Raw genomic sequence first — 21,548 nt, 5'->3', positions numbered from 1 at the left:
AACTAAGATCGAAATATACTTAAAGGTGCTGTTTTTTATTGTTACTTTTTGATTTACCAAAAGTAAATTTATAATTTACATTTCACAATGTATCCTGCATAGTATATCCTAAGAATTGATATTGTATCACCAGTGAAAGGCAGTAATGTTTAATGGATCATTTAATTAGTTAAATGTGAGTAATTTGTTAAAATATTTGTAATTATATATTGAATTATAATATATAACTAATTTGTATTTCTAAATATTATGCAATTTAAATAAATTAAAAGAACACAAACTTTTGCAATATTCCTGTAGGTATGTTGATTTATTTCTCAGTATGAATGTAATTTTTCCCCATCATATGTTGTTTTGTATTTTGTTCAGGTTTAAAAATGATAATATGACATTTAGGGACAAATATGCAGAATAATAAACCAAAGGTTGATGCTAAAATAGCAAAAATCTCAACAGCTACAGTGTATTTCCCAGGAGAACTGACATAAGCTGGGATAAATGTGACCCATACAGCACAAAATATGAGCATACTGAATGTGATGAATTTGGCTTCATTGAAGTTATCAGGCAGCGTACGAGCCAAAAAAGCCAAAATGAAGCACAAGGCAGCCAGTAGACCTATATAACCCAAAACAGCCCAGAAACCTATAACTGAGCCCAGACTACACTCAAGAATGATCTTTTCCTTATAATATTTCATATTTTTGTAAGGAAATGGAGAAGACATTGTTAGCCAAAGCACACATATGAGTACCTGTATAAGTGTAAAGGCAAGAACACTGAGTCGTTGTTGTACAGGACCAAACCATTTCATCACATTACTTCCTGGAAGTGTAGCCTTGAAAGCCATTAACACCACTATTGTTTTCCCGAGAACACAGGAGATACAGAGGACAAAGGTGATCCCAAACGCTGTATGACGCAACATACAAGACCACTCAGTTGGCCGACCAATGAAGGTAAGTGAACAGAGGAAACACAGAGTCAGTGATAAGAGCAGCAGGAAGCTCAACTCTGAGTTATTGGCTTTAACTATTGGAGTGTCTTTCTTGCTGTAAAATAGGATAGCCACCAGCACAGTTAATCCTACTCCAAACAGTGAGAAAAAGACAAGAACTATACCCATAAAATCTGTGAATGACAGGAACTCTACAGCTTTTAACACACATTTGTTTTTCTCGACATTAGACCAGTATTCCCCTTGACACTGCTTGCAGTTAACTGAATCTGTAAAGGAATTTGTAATCAATATATTTAGAGACCAAAAAAGTCAATTATTTACTTCTTTGAAAAGAAACTGCATCTTTAACAGTAAAATCAGGAAACAAAAAGAACAGCTTACCAGTTTTCTTTGAAGTGTTGAGATGAACTGAAGCTTACCCGTTTCATTACTGATTTCTCCTTCTGCACATGGAATGCAGTCATAACAGCAGACAGGTCTTCCTTTCTGTGAAGCCTTCCTGGTACCTGGAGGACAGCTCTCACTGCACACAGACCTCGGTCTCTATATATATAAATACAGATTACATACTATTTATATATATATATATATATATATATAAATATATATATATATATATATATATATATATATATATATATATATATATATATATGTATGTATGTATATACACACACAAACACACACATATATATACACACTTTCTGATGTGCTCTAGCAATTAAAAGAAAATAACTTATTTATTGACATTTACCTCAAGTTGCCCTCCAGACCAAATTATATTTTTAGTGTTAAGCATAAAGCTTTGGTCAGGTGGCAGTGAGGCATCAAAGTAACCCACTTTTTTAAACTGGAACGATCCATCGGAGTCTTGCTGCCAGTTGACAACTTCATAGTGGGCTACTGCCCCTCCAGTACTGTCAAACCAGACACGATCTCCAAATTTTAAGGTAAAATTCACGTTTTTCAGAGCTTCAACCACCTATCGAAAATAAATAAACAAAATCAACAATCCAAAGACAAAATAAGTAAACATAAAAAAGTACATTACCATGAAGCATGGTTTCCTTTACCTGCTGTGGTTGCATTGTCAAGCTTTTCTCACAACCTTCGTTTTCTTTGCACTTTAATAGATTATGCAGTGAATGAGCCACAGCATACACTGCTTTGTAGACATTGCTTGCATATCTTTGTTCAGGTATATCTTCATTGTAGTGTTTTAGAGTAAATAGATCCTGATAACTGCTGCAAGTTAATGCATACTGAGAATAATTCCCCTCATTCGTTAAACATGGAAAATCTCTTTCCCAAAATGTTTTTATAACATAATCTGCAAATCCTTCAATAATGATTTTTCTAAATGCAAATCCCAGTGACCCTCCCAGCACATGAAAACTCTTTGAGTTGATCAGACTCTTTGTAGTTATCCATCCCTCCCCTCCGATCACTTGGAAGCCTGTAATATTCTGAATGCTAAGCTGATCAATAAGTAAGCCCATCTCAACAAGTGAAACAAAAGCAACAATAACTTTTGCTGTGCTTTTTTTAATAGTCTCTACAACTTTTTTAAGTTTTTCTGGCTCTGTTCGATAAAATTTCACAGAATACTCAACACAAATCCCCTCTTTCTGAGCTGTATTTAGAAAAATAGCCATAACATTGTTGCCATAATCATTGTCACTGTTCACAGTTCCAACCCAAGACCAGCCAAAGTGCTTGACTATGAAAGCAAGTGCTCTGCCTTGGTGGTAATCACTAGCAATAGTCCTGAAGAATGATGGATATATTTTTCTGTTGCTCAGGCATTCACATGAGGCTGAGTGACTTATCTGGGAGGAAGAAAAGTGTATGAATGGAGTTGGGTTACTCAGATGTATTTGTTCCTCATTTTATTATTACTTACCACTGGAATTTTAAAAGGTCCCGTAGTTTTTGACAGAATGATTGTGGCAGAAGACTCTGTTTCTCCTATAATAGCATGTATAGGTGATTCTCCATTACAAATTTTATCTGCTGTAAACTCTGGTCCATTCATCAATGCCATAGTTGCACTCATAGCAGACATTCTTGAACCACAGGTGTCATAAATCCGGTATCCAATAGAAACATTTGGAAGCAAACTTTTACTTCTGTTAATCTCTTCAATTGCAAAAATCATAATTTGAGTCATCCGGAAATCCCTTAAATTCACACTGTGAAAACAAGATTGCAAAATTAGATATTAGTTGCTAAAAAATAAACATTAGTTGCATTAATTGAAAAAAAAAAAAAAAAAAAAAAAAAAAAAATATATATATATATATATATATATATATATATATATATATATATATATATATATATATATAATAAAAAGTCTGTAATATTATATATATATATAATAGTCACTCATATTTACAATATCTTATTTTACATTATTATCTTGTTTTTAATGTAACAAACCTGGAGCATGACAGAAGCTGAGGTTTTTGTGTAAACTGAAAGGAAGGTAAAGTTTCTTTACTGAGAATTGCAAAAAGTGCTCCAATGGTTATGTCCCCATCCTTGGAAAATAGTGGGTACTTGGGGTCTCCCATCATTTGGCAAAGACCATTTCCAGCTTTTGTACGAATTAGAGTGAAATGTAGGAATATATAAAGGAAAAGAAGCATCACAAAGATTGAGCTGAACTTTGACTGACAAATGTAAATGGCTTGATACACTATTTGCATTAATATACGCATACTATAATGAGTATGGGTAAATAATTATGAAATGTAGCCAATAACTTCATAGGGCAGGGCATGAATTAAGTCAGTCACATTATGTGACACCTGGTGGCTTGAACGGGCATTTCATTATTTATTATTTAATTTTCCTTCAGCTTAGTCCAAGGGTGTAGGTTTGCGCTTGACATTGGTGGGAACTGGGGACGAGTCACCCCCGCCAAGAATGAATACTGTTTATATATATATATATATATATATATATATATATATATATATATATATATATATATATATATTGCTATTTATTATTTAACTGCTATTAAAATGTATTATTAAGTAATCCTCTCTTCTTACAATTTAATAAGTTAAATTAAATAGACATGCGTGTAGCCAAGGGGGGTCAGGTGGTTTTAAAGACCAAAAGTTGGATTATTATTATTATGTTTGAATTTATCTTATTATTCAAATGGACAAATTTTTACTGAGGAAGGTTGAATGCGCCGGCCAGTTTGTTATTTGCCTATAGGCTTCAGTTTTTAATTTAAATCAAGTTTAAACAGATTTCCCAAAAAAATTATAATAAAAAAATTGTATTTTAAAAATAAGTATATTTACATATTTGAAGAGTTTAGATGCACAAACCTCTAAATGCCATTTAATATTTTCTTCTAAATTGAGCATTTTTCTCCAACTACTGTGTGTGGACTGTGTGTGTGATTTTACTTTTATAGTGACAAATACGTTCTTTTCATTGCCTTTAAAGTGAAATAACTGAACATAAATATACAAGGCTGAGGAAAATGCACATTTTACATGGCATTTAGAGGTTTTGGCATCTGTACTGTAGTTCATTTCTTTTTTCTAAGAATTTAAAGTCCCAATTTCTACTTTAAAGTATTTTTATTATTTATAAAACTGTAATAAAACTTACAGTTTAAATGTGTAAATGAAGCAATTTGACAAAACGGTAGGAAATAGTTTTGGTACATCAAAAAGTGTAGTTGTAATAACTATCCAAAAAGATTATCCAGCAAAAATTAGTTCTTAATATGTCATTAAAATGTATAATTTATACCTCAATTAAACAGAAAATCAGGTGAATAACTGCAAAAAGATTCAGTTTTTCAGAAAACAAATAACCCCTTTTAATAAGCTGGCTACAGGCCTGAAAGTGTTATGTTAAAATAATGTTTATTAACTGATAAAGAGAGAGTTTAATAAAGGCTTTACTTCATTTTTCGTACAAATTAAACATGCCTCATAGTATTATTAAAAAATAAAGCACAGGCTGTAGTTTTTCTGACAAATTGTTTCAACCAAAATTGGAGATGTTACTCTAAGAGATTAGGAGAACTGGCAGGGTCATATATGTTTACATATAGGTGTTTATTCTGCAGTTAGTTTTCAGGGAATATTGTTCACAGACTAGTCTGCTTTAACGTTAGACTGAACGTAAAAGCAGTGAAAACACTAGCATAACGGCGTTATCATGATGGACTCATTCAGTAGCGAACTTGAGTTTATGTGACTTACACTTTTCGTTGGAAAAAGCTCTTTATGTCCACCTCTTCTTGCTACACGTCCCCACCGTCCACCCTAAATCTACGCCCCTGGCTTAGTCCTTTATTTATCAGGGGCCACCACACAGAGGAATAAACCACCGGCATTTTGGTATTATTAAAGAAAATTTAAATCACATTATGTACCCACAGGCAATGATAGATTTACCAGTCCATGAAAACCACTATTTTCTGTTTCAAACTTCCCCATAGGATCTTTGGGTTATAATAAAATTAAAAGATCAAATCCTGACTTTGATATTTAGATTTATTATAAAAACAATTATTTTCCCTATTTTTTTCTCCAAAGTGCAATCAAATTATTTAATCAATATAAAAATACTTTTTCATTTTGAAACTGCTGAAGACACAAAAAAATAAGTTGATCCACAAATATGGCACCCTCTGTACTTACTAATCCTAATCTTATACAGGACTAAAAATACATTTATTAAGACATGGTTTTCGTTTAGGTTCATTTAGTTAGCTAGGCTGTTTTAACAAAACATTATTGGTAAAAATAAAAACACATATTATTCATATTATAAATGTAAGTAAAGTAAGATTCACTTATTATAGTATGGATTTTATATTTTTTGGGTGATATTTGGTATTTGTTTGTGGCCTCCCTATTCTCCTGTTTATTGCGGAAGTCAAACTCGGGAGGCGAGGGTAAACTTTATATTAGTCAGAACACCATATAATCATGCATTCTTAATTGTTTTTCCCTCTTGTAAAATGGTAAAATTAGTTTTTACTGTTGATCATCAGTTGGCACCATTAACCCTTTAGATGTTCTATAGAATAAATCAGCAAATTATGGTGTGCATGCATAAATATACTTACTATGTTCTGAGAGCTGAGGTGCTAATTTAGATTTTCTCAGACATATCAAGGTAAATGTGCGAAGGTCTCTCTTAGGGTGCTGTCATATCTGTAGTTCGGTTCATTTGGTCTGGACCAAGGGCAACAAATGATACATTGAAGCATTTTTTGCCATCTTTGGATTGTTTTTACACCACACTGATTGCTTTGGTTTGAACCAGTTGAAAAGAACCAAAATGCAGTAATGTGAAAAAATCCATATCACTCATTGGCCAGATGTTATTGAACGTATTTCCTAAACTGCTAATCGATTTGTCAGAATTTACAAGTGGGTAAATGCCAATGGAACTCCCGTAAGTAAACAAACCGGCAGACACAAAATGGAAGTTATGAAAGTTACAAAGTTATGAACAGTGTTGGGAGTAATACGTTACAAAAGTAATGTATTACAGTAATGTATTACATTTTCCTGTAACACAGTAGTGTAAGGCATTACTAAAACATTTTCAGTAATATTTTACTCGGTACATGTTCAGTAACGCATGCTTTACAACACACTTTTTGCCCGCTAGACATTAACAAATAAAAAATAACGCAGTTCTACTTCCTGTTCGTGGCTAGAGAATATATGTGCGTGCTATCATTAATCTCCCTCTGGCTATGGGACCTTTTTACTTTGAACGTGGAATGATTTCAGCTTCTGAGCTCAAGGTCCGGGGCTATTGGCTCAGCCCGGTTCGCAGTACGCGCAGCGGAAAATAGATGAAAATGGCATAAGACAGTGCATTCGCGAGACGGACGTAAGTGCATATGGCGTTATTTCACTGACAAATGTCGAAAGCTCATTCATGTAATACGAGCGAGTGAACATGCCGGTTTCCTCTGTGGACAAAACTCCTCGCGTTCACTCAACACTGGCTGGGCTGCTCACGTGCTAACGACCTGCTCTTGCTCTGTCAGATGATGCAGACTCACAGTCTGTGCCTTGTGTGTTCTTTTTTTTTGTTCTGTTGCTCTCCAGAGATCCTTCTATTTAATTGTTATCCCAAGAATTTTTATACGGTTTATATATTGCTACACTATTTACTTACAGGTTAAGATAATTCTATAATAAATACTAGTGTTTTTGAGTGTAAGGTATACTGCCTATGTTTTAGGCTAGCATTTACAATGAATGCTTAAGCATACTGTCGTATTAAGAATAGTGAACTCATAAAATTAAATATAAAGTGTAGTTTTACTACAGTAAAGTGTCGTATATTGTAGTACAATCTACCCCATATTGTAAAAAAAACTACAGCACTGGATCATTTGTTTATATTACACTTGTTGTGTTACCATAGCAACTATAGTATTACCACAACAGAGTAATTAAAGTACTTAATGACAATATGTGTGTTCAGGGGCCCTGTGGAACAGGTTCTTCTCAAAATGAAGATGATGGCAGGGAAACTGTCCTCCACAATCTCATCAACAATGTGGAAGACAACAGATACTAGTTCACTTTATTTTAGTTGCCATAAAAAAATGTGATTGATAATGAGATTTATTTGAAGAGTGAATAGTACAGTAGGCTATAATACCTTATCAAGTGTTTCTATTAATTACATTTCTGACTGCGTTAGTTTTTATTTTTGTCTAAATTCTTTTTATTTGAAATATCTCATCATATAACATACAGCCAACAATGTTATGGTTTATTAGATAAAAAATTATAAGTCTATTTTAGTATTTTGGTTATTGTTAATAAATAGTGTACTAATACGATTGATATCAAAAAGCTTGAAAGGAAGAGGGAACACAAGACACAAATTGTGAGTTTGCATATAATCTCACTGAGAGAGCAGTGTACTGAGAGCAAGAAAACTTGTGCGTGAGCAGTGCATATTTGAGAGATCGTGAGAATTTGTGCGCGAGCAGCGTATGTGAGAGCTCGCAAGCAGTTTTGTCTGAGAAAGCTGTCCATCATGCTCACTTTGTGCTGGACGGTTTTGTGTTGTAAACCACTTGAATGGAAAGTAAATACAATAATGGCAACAATAAGAAAAGAAACAAAATCTGCATTTTGTCATGGCATTGGAGTTTACATATCAGCCTATTGTGTCTAGTATTAATATAACCAAGCCATTCACAGATATTGCCAGATAATCACTTTACCTCTACCATACTTTAAACAGATCATTTGTAATTCTGGCTGTCATCCTTTCTTGCATTGTCTTAAAACATCACATTGCCAATTATATACTATATTGTTAGTAACCTGGAGAGGTCACAGTCATTCTGCTACATCAAATCACTTTCTAATCTATGTAAAATGCTCATTATAGAACATTATAATGAATTTTATAATGTTAAGTTCTAATTCTGTAGTTATTTTGGTGAAAGTAACTAAAAAGTAATATAAGAGTAATGTAACATATTACAATTCTGAGACAGTAATATTGTAAGGTAAGGGATTACAGTTAAGTACAGATTACATATTAAATAACAGTAATAAGTAATCTGTAATGTATTACAGTTTGGAAGTAACTTGCACAACACTGGTTATGAAACTATGGAGCTACAACTGCGCTGGCTGATTGTATCCCTGCTCATAGTATACTACTATATAGTTTCTATACATCACTTTAGACATACTATACATTTATAGAATGAAGTGCAGATGAAAACAATGTTTTAAGCATTGCAAACGGTGATGGTGCATTGCAGGTCACTACAGGAGGCGTGAATTAATTTAGCTAAACTGCAACATGGTCATCTTCCGGAAATATTACCAACGATCCATCAGGTAATGTTTTACCCTGTCTCTGTTGGTAAAGTGCTGTCAACAAATGTTTTCCTCCACATTCCATAATGCACAGCGCATTGGTCTATGGCAGCTGGATTAGTCCAAAAAGGCGCATTACTGTTTGCGTTTGGTATTCAAACCCCTCCAGGGTTGTTTGAAAGCATATAGAGACCACCTCTTCACCTCTTTTTTTTTTCTGCTTTTGATGCGCACTCGAGTATGATTGCTACATTCACACCTGTTCAAACGTACCACACCAAGGGGGAAAACAAACTCTAGTGCGATTCAACTAAACTAAATAAGGCCGGTGTGAAAACACCCTCATGGTGCTTTTACACCTGTGAATCGATTCATTTGTTCCAAAACAGGGATTAAAATAGTTACATTGTTGCTCTTTGTTCTTGGTGCAGATCGCTTTCGCATGGCAACATTTCTAAATGGACCCAAAAAGCTAAAACAAGTCATATGTGAGTAAACTCCTCATTGGTCAGACCCAGATAACATACGAATGTGGGCTACTTTTGCAGCACTGGTGGAATTCCTTCAGCGCAGACAAAATTAATGTGCACCTGAAGTGGCCCACCTGTACAATGGCAAAGCGGGGCCAAAGATTCAAATTCATGTATAGGCCATTTAAAGGTTCAGGCAACACTGGAGAAAATTTTTTTTTATATTAACAGATTTGTGTGTGTTGAGAATCAGTTAAGACAATTTTAGCACCCGTCAGCTTTAATTGTGGGGAAAACTGGATAATTTTAAGCTTTTGTCAGCTAATTTCAGCTTCCGGGTTTAAAATGATTTTTGGGGCGGGATCAAAATCGGCGACGTAGCGTGGTACTGCAAGTGCAATGATGACACGTCGGTTTCTCATTATTATTCATAGTGGAGTTTTATTATCCTATGAGAAGAGCCGGCTGCTTAATTATTCATGAGACCTGCCAGAGTCAAGCCCGAGCTGTGAGACGGACCCACGGCACACAGTATTTAGCCGTTCATGAAGGCTCATATGCGTTTGTTTCCATGATTCACTATGGCAAGCCATTTTGACTTTTATTCCTTCTCAGGATATGTATTCTTCATATCAACAATTCAGTTTTTGATATCAACAATTAATATTCTTGATGTCAGTAATTCAGTTCTTGATATCAAAAAGTTAATTGTTGATATCAAAATTGTAATTGTTAATATCAAAAACTGAATTGTTGATATCAAGAATTACATTTTTGATATCAACAATTTAATTTTTGATATCAACAATTAAATTTTTGATATCAACAATTAAGTTTTTGATATCAACAATTACATTTTCACTAGTAATAATTGTTATTTCAGATCTCACAAATTGCTTTTTGGATATGTGCTTATATAAATTCATTAATATGCATAGTAATGAAAAATTTACATTTTTGATATCAACAATTGCATTTTCACTAGTAAAAACTATAATTATTGATATTAAGAATTAAATTTCCACAAGTAAAAACTATAATTATTGATATCAACAATTGCATTTCCACTAGTAAAAAGTCACCTTAGGCTTCCATTCAAAACGAATTGTTGATATCAAGAACTGAATTGTTGTATGGCAAGCCGTTTTAACTTTTATTCCTTCTCAGGATATGTGTTCTTCATATCAACAATTCAATTTTTGATATCAACAATTAACATTCTTGATATCAACAATTACATTCTTGATATCAACAAGGTAATTGTTGATATCATAAATGTAATTGTTGATATCATAAATGTAATTGTTGATATCAAAAATTGAATTGTTGATATCAACAATTCAATTGTTGATATCAAAAATGTAATTGTTGATATCAAGAATTACATTGTTGATATCAACAATTGAATTTTCACTAGTTAAAAGTCACCATAGACTGCCATTCAAATTTAATTGTTGATATCAAGAATTGAGTTTTTACTAGTTAAAATGAACTTCTTGATATCAATAATTTAATTGTTGATATCAATAATTTAATTGTTGATATCAAGAATTACATTGTTGATATCAATAAATAATTTTCAACTAGTAAGGATGCTCATTTTTGATATCAACAATTGTTTTTTCACTAGTGAAAATGTTAATTTCTGATATCATGAATGTAATTGTTACTAGTGAAATTAGTAATTTTAGATATCAAAAATTAATTTCCTAATTGTTGATATCAAAAATACAATTTTAGATATCAGAAATAACAATTTTAACGTGTTGAAATATAATTGCAGATATCAAGAATTAACAGTTCAACTAGTAAAATTAAATTCTTGATATCAGGAATTGACATTTTTACTAGTAAAAATATAATTGTTAATATCAATAATTTAGTTTCTGATATCAGGAATCCAGATTGTTTATATCAACAATTAACTTGTTGATATCAAGAATTACATTTTTGATATCAAGACTGCATATCCTGAAAATAAAAAGTCAAAACGGCTGAACATTATTTTTTGATATCAACAATTACATTTTTGATATCAAAAATGCTGATTGTTGATATCAGGAATTACATTTCCACTAGTTCAAACCCGAATTCTTGATATCAAAAATTATGTCATGACAAGTAGGAAAACATTCATGATATCAAAAATTAAATATCAACTAGTAATAAACATTATAAAATAAAATTTCTTGATATCTTTATGTTTAAATTGTTTATTGTGAAAAAACAAACATTACATCAGTACAGATAGTTACATATCATTCTTTTTCTTTTTCTTTTTTCTTTTTTTACGAGAGACAAAAAAATAATAACAAAAAAAATATATATAATAAAAAAGAGAAATATTAATAATAATAATGATAATAATAAAAGAGGAAAAGAAAAATAGAAACATAAGTATTAAGTGTACAGAAAATTACAATCAAATGTTCAGATACATTGTCAATGTTGAAAGTAAACATTTACAATTAAACGGTATAAAATGGTATTAGATAAAACAAAAAAGTTTAATTAATACGAAATAAACTTAAAAAGTAGGGGAACTCAGGAGAGTGCATCTATTAAATGGAAGGCAATACCTTAAGAGAGTTAAAGTAAGTTATAAAACATTGCCACTTTTTAAAGAAATTAGTTTTCCCAGAGCATTTAACCTTTTCTAACTTAAGAAAATGCATGGTATTCACAAGCCATTGGGATGTAGTTGGAGGCTTATTTGATTTCCAGTGAAGTAGTATACGACGCCTGGCTATTAGTGAGGTAAAGGCCAAAACATCAAGTTGTTTGTAATTAAATTTGGACCAAATCTTTGGAACCCCAAAAATGGCAACATCAGGGGATGGGTTTATATTTACCTGCAACACCTTGGACATAATTGTAAAATAATTAATCCAATAATTCTGTAATAGTGGGCACTTAAAGAACATATGACTCAAATTACAACTTGGTGCATAACATCTGTCACATCTGTCATCGATATTGGGAAAAATTTCAGATAGCCTGATTTTTGAGAAATGGACTTTATGAAAGACTTTGAATTGTATCAGACTAAGCCGAGCGCAAATTGTACTACACTGTAAAAAATTGCTGTTAAAAAACGGTCAGATTCTACGGTAAAATAATGTTTTTTCACTAAAACAGTAATATTCTGTTAAAAACAGTGCTTTCTGGGTAACATTTTTGTTTTCGAGACAGTAACCAACTGCAGAAAACTGTGAGCTAACAGAGTTCAGATTCGATGTTTTGAAGTCTGTGTTTGAAATCACACTTTGTGTCCTTGTTCACTATTTCATACACTAGTTAACTAATATAGTTCACCTGACAATTTTAATGAACACTAATGAGGGAATTCAGACACTGATGAACACCTGCTGTTAATAATTACAATTACTGAAGAAAATAAACAAGAAACACAAACAGTGACTTGAGTTACAACATTAAATAAAATCAAATAAAATAAAACCGCTTCAGTCTCAGCAGAGGATCATTTAACAACTCCACAAACAACAGCAGACACACTTATTACTGACTGATTTGACTTCCATATTATTCTCATTGAGATCCAACAGAAATTAAGGTGTTTTTTGTGTCACCGTAATGGAGTGAGGGGCTGATTTAGTTGGGCTCTTCACCCTTGACCACAATTAAGAAGACTTTCCAACTGCTGTAATGCAGAGTTTACAAAACGTTTGTACTATAGCAATAAAGTTGGAAAGTCAATAAATAGAGTAATCTATTTGTCTGAAATTAGTTCTGATAAATGTTTTGTTATAAATCTGGATGAAGGGCCTCATGCAATAGATTTTATGCTTAGTTGCAGGTATTAATTTAATTAATGAGAAGTGGAAACAGAAAAGATACCTCTGTAATTACTTAACAGTTAAGAAATAACATACAAAAACAGTTCAGTTATGACAAATACAAACTCAGACCTCATCACTCGGACCTTGTATCTCAACAATGGTAACATCTTAAATGTTTCATGCTGCAATGCATGCTGGGAGTGGCACGGTACAAATATCCCAGCATGCATTGCGGTATAAATAAATGTTGTATAATGGAAAACAGTTTTCTTTATTTGTGTTTGATTCTGCTGTTGTTTATGTTTAGACTTTCAGTTGCCTGTTTGTGAGTTAAACTGTTAATTTTTTAAGTCGTCACCATTATTGAGGTTCATATGCTGATTATTGATGTCTCTTTGAGTGCGATTTACACCGTAGAGCAAAGTGTTATTGTCCAAGATATTCTTAAAAACTTCCAGAAATCATTGCCATATATAGATATACAATGTAAAACAATAGATTTAACATTGAACAGGAGCAGTAAATTTTATTATGCTAAATGAGAACAGACTCTGCCATTTATTAGCAACATGAACATCACCAGATCTTATTTAGGTTTTTGGCTGGCTTGCCACAACAAAGGAGCTTTTTAAACAAAGTTCTTAACAATTGCAGCAGCCAAAATATATAAATGTTAAAAATGACAGGGCTAAGAGCCCAACTAAAGCAAACTCTGTTCTCCATGATGGTGACGTAAAACTTTAACTTTTTCTCAAGAAGAACTTTAGTAGATGTTATACAGAAATACATGTATTAAGTAATAAGTGTAGCTGGTGATGATGTTTGTAGAGTTGTTTAATCATCCGCTGATCATTTAAATGATTTAATCATTTGTTGTTCTTCAGGTTATTTCATTATAAAGCTGTGACTAAAGTTTTGTATGTTCTGTTCTTGTTTTTTCCTATCACTATTTCTTCATTTGTTCATTGTTAATCCTCAATTATCATTTAATTAGTCAGTTAATTAATGAATTTACTTCAGCTTTGCTACATGTTTCTTGAACACTCAGTAGTGTGGACACTTCAATAAAAACTGAAGTATATGCTCTGGGGTTTAAAGGGTTAAAGGTGTGAGAGGTAAAAACACAGTGTAAAAATGTATTTTAACAGTAATATACTGTTAATTTACACTACGGAAATAGACTGTAAAAAAACAGTAGATTGCTGGCAACCACAGCTGCCAGTAGATTACTGTTAAATCAAGGAAAAAACAGTATTTTACTGTAAAACCTGAAGCTAATTTTCTCTGTCTGTCACCGTTGTGGAGGAGAGTAGAGCCAGTGTATGAGTTAAAGATGAACAATGAACTGCTGATGTTATTCTGCATGTTTCTCTATTTAAAGATAGCGGCTGTTTAGTTGCTGATGCAGTCAGAATCTCACTGGTGATTCCAGATTTACATGTATGTGTGCTGTTGTGAAAAATAAGACATTAGAGTTAAACCGAACTTTTCTAATTAACTAAAATAAGTTATCATTATAAGTATGCTTCTAAGCATATATGGCACATTACTTCATAAACTCATTCAGCAGTTGACCAAGTTGAGGCAGTTGCTTTCAGTGAGCAAAATGAGTTCACTAGAGTATTGTGTAAATCAATGTAGTTCATGTATTTTTACAGCAACATACTGTAAAATAACAGTACATTGCTGGCAACTGCAGCTGCCAGTATTTTACTGTTTTTTAACGGGACAATTTTTAACAGTGCGTATTCTCTGCAGTGCACCAAGCCACCATTCTTCCTCAAAACATATTCCCAATTCATTTTCCCAAGTTTTTTTTTTTAATTTTAGTAAGAGAACCATCATCCAAGCTCAAAATGCACCCATAGATTTTAGAAATTTGTGATTTGTGTTGCGGGTTTAGTTGCAGTAGCTCTTCCCATACCTGTAGTTTAGGTAGGGATGGGTAGCCTGAGAACAAGGTAGCAGAGCAATGTCTAGCCTGTAAGAATCTAAAAAAAATGTGATTCTGAAAGCTCCATTTCAGAAGAAAGTTGTGAATAGCTGCAAAAAGTGCCATCCCTATACAGGTCCTGGAAATTTCTTAAACCTTTCGCATACCATTGCTTAAATACAGGATCTGCAAGGGATGGTGGAAAAATGTGATCTCCCTGTAGTGGCATTAATATTGAAGCAGAGGTAAAATTAAAGTGTCTTCTGAATTGGCACCAGATCCGAACCGAAGCAACAACTACTGGATTTTGTGTTAGGGAAGAAGAGGAGACATTGAAAGATAAGGGAGAAGTAAGGAGAGCCAACAGTGAAGTAGATGCGAATGAGTTGGCTCCCAATCTGCACCAAGGCGCAGTAGATGAACTAGACCAGAATGTTAATTTATGAATATTTACGGACCAATAATAAAACATAAAATTTGGTAAGGATAGCCCACCACTTAGTTGACATTGCTGCAGCAATGATTTCCGAATTCTAGGAGATTCCCGCCCCCCCCCCCCCCCCCCCCCCCCCACACAAAAAATTACTAATTATTTGATCAAGGGATTTAAAGAAATGCTTGGGTAAATACAAGGAACACACTGAAATACAAAAAGAAATTTGGGCAAAACATTCATTTTCACAACATTAATACGACCAATCAATGATAAAGGGTAAACTGCTCCATCTTTGAAAATCAGACTTGGATTGCTCCAACAAGGGGAGAAAAATTGCAGCTAGTAAAGAAGGAAATGATCTAGTTATATTAATGCCAAGATATCTGATATCTGAATATCTGATTGCAACAGATTCATAGCTAATGCGTTAACTGGGAAACATTCAGTTTTATGAAAATTTATTTTATAACCGGAAAAAGAGCCAAATTGATTTAATATAGATAAAATAGTTGGAAAGCTAGGAATTGGATTAGAAATATATAATAATAGGTCATCTGCATATAAAGATAATTTAACTTCAACACCTGAACGCACTAGACCATGTAGCAACGGGGAAGACCTGAGAGCTATTGATAGGGGCTCGATGACCAAGGCAAACAGTAAAGGGGAAAGTGGGCACCCTTGACGTGTGCCCCGTCCCAATTGAAAATAGCTGGATCTAATATTATTGGTATGCACATTTGCCAGAGGGGAATTATATAAAAGTTGTATCCACTTCAAAAAATTGTCCCCAATCCCAAATTTTTTAAGGACTGCAAACATAAACCCCCACTCAACGCGATCAAACGCCTTTTCAGCGTCACATGAAATCACCACTTCAGGTGTATTTAAAGAATGCTTGGAATAAATTACATTTAAGAGTGTACGAACGTTAAAAAATAACTGTCTCCCTTTGATAAAGCCTGTTTGTTCCTCAGATATAATTTTTGGAAGTACGTTTTCAAGACGAGAGGCTAATACTTTGGCCAATATTTTGGCATCTACATTTTGCAAAGAGAGAGGCCGATATGAACTACATAATTTAGGATTTTTATCTTTTTTTAAAAGGAGAATTATAGATGCTTGTGTGAGTGTTTCTGGTAAGTAACCATTCTCTAGAGATTCTATGTACACTGATAAAAGTAGGGGGGTTAATTTATTTTGAAATTTCTTTAAAAATTCTACCGGAAAGCCATCTGGCCCGGGGGGTTTATTGCAGCGCATAGTTTTAATTGCCAGATTTATTTCATTAATGTCTAAGGGGGCATCAAGAATTGTGGCATCTGCTAAATCAATTGTGGTGACATTTAAACTTTGAAGAAAAGAAATCATAGCCTGTGAGTCAGATGGAGCTTCAGATGTATAAAGAGTTGAATAAAAAGATTTGAAAACTGCATTAATTTCTTCAGGCTCAGATACCAGATTACCAACTGGATCCTGAATTTGTGGGATTGAATGACTAGCTACCTGACATCTTAATTGGTGCGCTAATAGACGACTAGCTTTATCACCATGTTGTAATAATTACTACGAGAATGCAATAAAAGCCGCTCTGCATCATTTGTCAAAATAAGATCCAATTCAGCCTGCAGGTCAAGACGTTGTTTAATCTGAACTTGTGAGGGAAAGCTGGCCAACTGTTGATCAATATTAAATATGTCAGAAGTAAGCTGACGTATTTTTTCTGTACGAAGTCTGTTTAAATGTGCAGAATAGGAAATGATCTGGCCACGTAGGTAAGGTTTAAGTGTTTCCCACAATAGCGAGTAAGAGACCACGCCATCTTGATTAATATCCATAAAATCATCAATAGAAGTTGAAATAAAATCAATAAAATTTTCATCCGACAAAAGGAGAGAATTTAATCTCCATGGGGATGAGTATCGTGGAGTTGCAGACAACTGCAAATCAACAGTAAGTGGGGCATGATCAGAAATAACAACGGGGTGGTACTGAACAGATTTTACTTTAGGAATTAAGGAGCTGTCTATAAAAAAAATAATTGATACGGGAATATGTTTGATGGACTTGTGAAAAAAAAGAAAATACCTTATTTTGAGGGTTGTAAAACCTCCAAGGGTCAACATAACCGTTTCTATTCATAAACTCTATTATTGATTTGGAAATAGATGAAGGGGTAACTGTTCGAGAGCTGGATCGGTCCAAAACTGGGTCAATCACACAATTGAGATCACCAGCAAAGATAAGCAAATGAGTATTTAATGAGGGAAGGATTCCAAATAACTTATTAATAAAGTTTGGATCATCAAAATTTGGTGCGTATACATTAACAAGCAGCACAGGGGTTTGACATATTGTGCCCACCACAATCAAATATCTTCCATTTTTGTCTTCAATTTTTTTAACAGCAGAAAACTGAACCCTTTTATTAATTAATATCGCAACACCTCTAGCTTTTGAATTGAAATTAGAATGGAACATTTCACCAACCCAGGGACATTTAAGCTTTGGATGATCTTGATTTCTCAAGTGAGTCTCCTGTAGGAAAACAATATCGGAATTTAATCTTTTCAAATGTGAAAATATTTTTGACCTTTTAATAGGGCTACCCATCCCTTTGATATTACAAGAAATAAATCTTAAATCTGCCATCTACCCTACTTTACACTGAAATTTGAGAAAGCGTGTAGATGCACCTCCTGAGGAAAAAAGAAAGAAAAAAAGAGGAGAAAAAAAAAAGAACAGAAACTACACACCAACAAGAACACCCCCCCATAGCACATCCAATAACCACATCCCCAAATGATGCGGACATGTGCGCAGACTCCAACAGGAGCCAAATTGTACAGTTACTGCTCACGATTAGGAACTATCAAACACAGTATTAAGACCTGCAGAATTTAACACTTCAAATTATTTATAATGAAAATGCACATAAATTCGGTTATTGCAACATAAGTCCTGCTTCGGCCATTACTATCGCACATATTGTATAACATCAGCGTATATATAAATATTTATTTTAATAATAATAAAAGAAAACATTGAAAATTGCCCTGGTTTTACTTCTTAATTCAATAAATTTAGAATTTGCACATATGTTAAACACTATAACAGTATCAGAAATTATGCAAACTAAACCTCGTTTAAAATTATCCAGTCCGGTACCTAGTAAGGCTATCGCTGAAATTAAAGCATTAATGTTAGATCACTCCGATGGCAAAGTCAAACCTAGTCACTCAAGGCTGTTCATCTGCTCAGTGGAGGCTTGATGGCATTGACATATTCTCCAGCCAATTCCGGCGAACTAAACTGTTTCTCCACTCCGTTATAAGTAACGCGTAATCTTGCTGGATGAAGAAATCCAAATTTCACTCCAGGAATAGAGCGAAGTTGCTGGCGGACACCATTAAAGGCTGATCGGGGATGTGCTGTTTTGGCAGTGAGATCTAGAAGGATAGATATTCTCATGTCACCAACACGGACCTGTTTCATCTCACGTGCGCGCTTCAATACTTCAACACAGTCCGAATAATAATGCAGCCTTGCCACAATAGCTCGTGGTCGCTGCCCAGGTCTGGGTTTTGGCTGCAATGTGCGATGCGATCTGTCAATTAGGATGTCCTTATCCATGTTGAGTGCGTCTTTAATCAGCTTGGAGACCGCCACAGCAGTAGAAAGTTGGTCTTCCGGAACACCAATAATCCTTACGTTGTTCCGGCGAGATCTGGCTTCCAAATCTTCACACTTTTCTTCGATTTTTACCACAGTAGCCGAAAGAGACTCAACTTTTTCATGTAGCACCGTGATATCATCCGAACATGTGGAAAGAGGCTGTTCCATATCCTTCACCGTACTTCTCAGTGTCGACATTTCAGTTTGCATCGATACCATCGTGTTAGAGAATTCCGCCTTCACGGCTTGAAGTTCACTTTTGATGGTCGATAAGTCATCGCCAAGCACGGATCGTGGTTCGGAGCGAAATATTTGTGCCAGATCCGGCCGTAGTGATGAAATTATTTTAGTTTTAAGAGTCTGAATGTCGCCTGAAGCTGTATCAAGCTCAGCCCGTTGTCCCCCCGTTTTATTATTTTTTAATGCACTAATTTCCTGCAAATTCGTGAAGTAGACTCTTTGTATGATGAAATCGCGACACTTTCAAGCATGCTAGCGTGCATGAGTAAAATGAAAACTCGCATTTAAGTTACTTACAAGGATTACTCCAACAGACCGTGTAAATCTATATCCAAAATGTTTAAACATGAAAGGTGGCCAGTTGTTTTGCAAACAATGTAACCTTGTCGATTCCCACTGTGTACTGTATGTACGTTTTTATATCAATGTAAAAAAGGCACAAAAAAAAAACATTGTAAACTCAACTCTGTCAACTGATTTTAAAAACATGCATAAAATAGTAATTTTATGCAAAGAATATCATTTGATTACTTGTCTTTGTCAGAGAGAATAAATAATCAAACATTCTAAAGTAATTACTTAACTTACCTAATTACCTTACCTAACCCCCCTGTAAGCAAATTAAAATCTTTTTTTAATAGAACAGTGATATGAAATTTGCTAGGCTATACAGTTTAATACTTTGTTTCTAAATACTACTGATATGTACTGCTATGTAAGCCCAAATATTGAAAAAAAAAAAAACATTAAATCTAATACATGCTAAATCAGTCACTCACTTTACTAAATTTTACCTTTGAACTATCAATACAAACAATGCATTGAACAGTCATGTAATAAGTAATGTAGGTAGAACAGCATTGTAAACAAATCTTTGCCTTTGGCCAGAGTTTTCTGTGCATTTAGACAATTTTGACCAAAATTATGTATTTCTTTCCTACATCGCTAATCTACTCATTGACAGCTGTATCTGTCAATTGTTGTTCAGTCGTTTATTGATACTTTATTTTTTATATAGGTGTTCCTGGAAGACCTACCATTAATGTTTCAAAGCAGCATATTGAGTTTCTAATAAAACAAGGAAACACCATTAAGCAGATTGCCAAGATTCTGGGCTGCTCATCTTCATATCTTTATAGAAAAACTAAACTGCTAGAAATTCCTGTACGAAGCCTTTGCTGGGTCAGATGGTGTTTTTGTGTGGAGTTTGCACGTTCTCCCTGCGTTCGCGTGGGTTTCCTCTGGGTGCTCCGGTTTCCCCCACAGTCCAAAGACATGCGGTACATGTGAATTGGGTGGGCTAAATTGTCATTAGTGTTTGAGTGAATGAGTGTGTATGGATGTTTCCGAGAGATGGGTTGCAGCTGGAAGCGCATCTGCTGTGTAAAACAGATGATGGATACGTTAGCGGATTATTCCACTGTGGCAACCTCAGATTAATAAAGGGACTAAGCAAAAACTTAATTAATGAATGTTAGGTCCACACGGAATCTGCGTGCTCAGAATTCCACAGATTTTTAACCCATCATTAATTTTGTTTATTTACTCGTGTAACTGTGTGCAAATTTATATTTATTCAGTTTATAAATTAATTACAGTGCTATTATTGACTAATATGAAAATGTTATTATGAGTTATTTACAATACAGTTTGTAAAGTAATATCTTCTGCCTTTTAGAATATTATATAGAAGACTTGATTTGTTTACTAAAAGTGAATTTAATTGGATTTGCATTGTAAATATTAAATGCAAGTTAAAATATATTACTTTTTATTTCAGATATTCAGGTTTTAGTTATGATACTGTCACCGACTCGGTCCCAGTCATTCCCTTGCTGGCCAGCAGAGGCCGCCATCTCCGGACTTCTAGCATTACATCATCCACTTACACTGATCGTGCACACCTGATTCACATTCCAGTTAACGACCCACGTACCCTTTATAAGCGGCACTCAATCATTCAGTCAGTGCGAAGTCTTGTTCAGCCCCAGCCAGCATTACTGAGCATTATATCCTGCCTGATCTCCTGTGAATTACTCCAGCCCGTTTCTGGCTCTGCTTTGCCTTCTGCCTGCCCACGACCCAAGCCTACTACATGGACTCTGATACTCGCTGCCTGCCCTCGACCCAAGCCTGATACACAGACTCTGAATCACGCCGCCTGCCTTTGATCC

General features: G+C 34.1%; 1 protein-coding gene across 1 annotated transcript; it reads right to left on the bottom strand.

The window, feature by feature from the left end:
• Positions 1–310: 310 nt before the first annotated feature.
• Positions 311–3,612, bottom strand: olfcg1 (olfactory receptor C family, g1). Its single transcript, NM_001159840.1, has 6 exons — positions 3,404–3,612; positions 2,865–3,153; positions 2,035–2,790; positions 1,716–1,943; positions 1,381–1,504; positions 311–1,227 (listed from the first exon to the last, which is right to left on the bottom strand). Exons 1-6 carry the CDS (start codon positions 3,610–3,612, stop codon positions 311–313), a joined length of 2,523 nt encoding a protein of 840 aa, NP_001153312.1.
• Positions 3,613–21,548: the final 17,936 nt, after the last annotated feature.

The sequence above is a fragment of the Danio rerio genome, chromosome 18, assembly GCF_049306965.1.
Source record: "Danio rerio strain Tuebingen ecotype United States chromosome 18, GRCz12tu, whole genome shotgun sequence".
NCBI lineage: Eukaryota > Metazoa > Chordata > Actinopteri > Cypriniformes > Danionidae > Danio > Danio rerio.
Note: the sequence above shows the minus strand (reverse complement) of the source record. Positions and strands in the feature narration are given on the sequence as shown.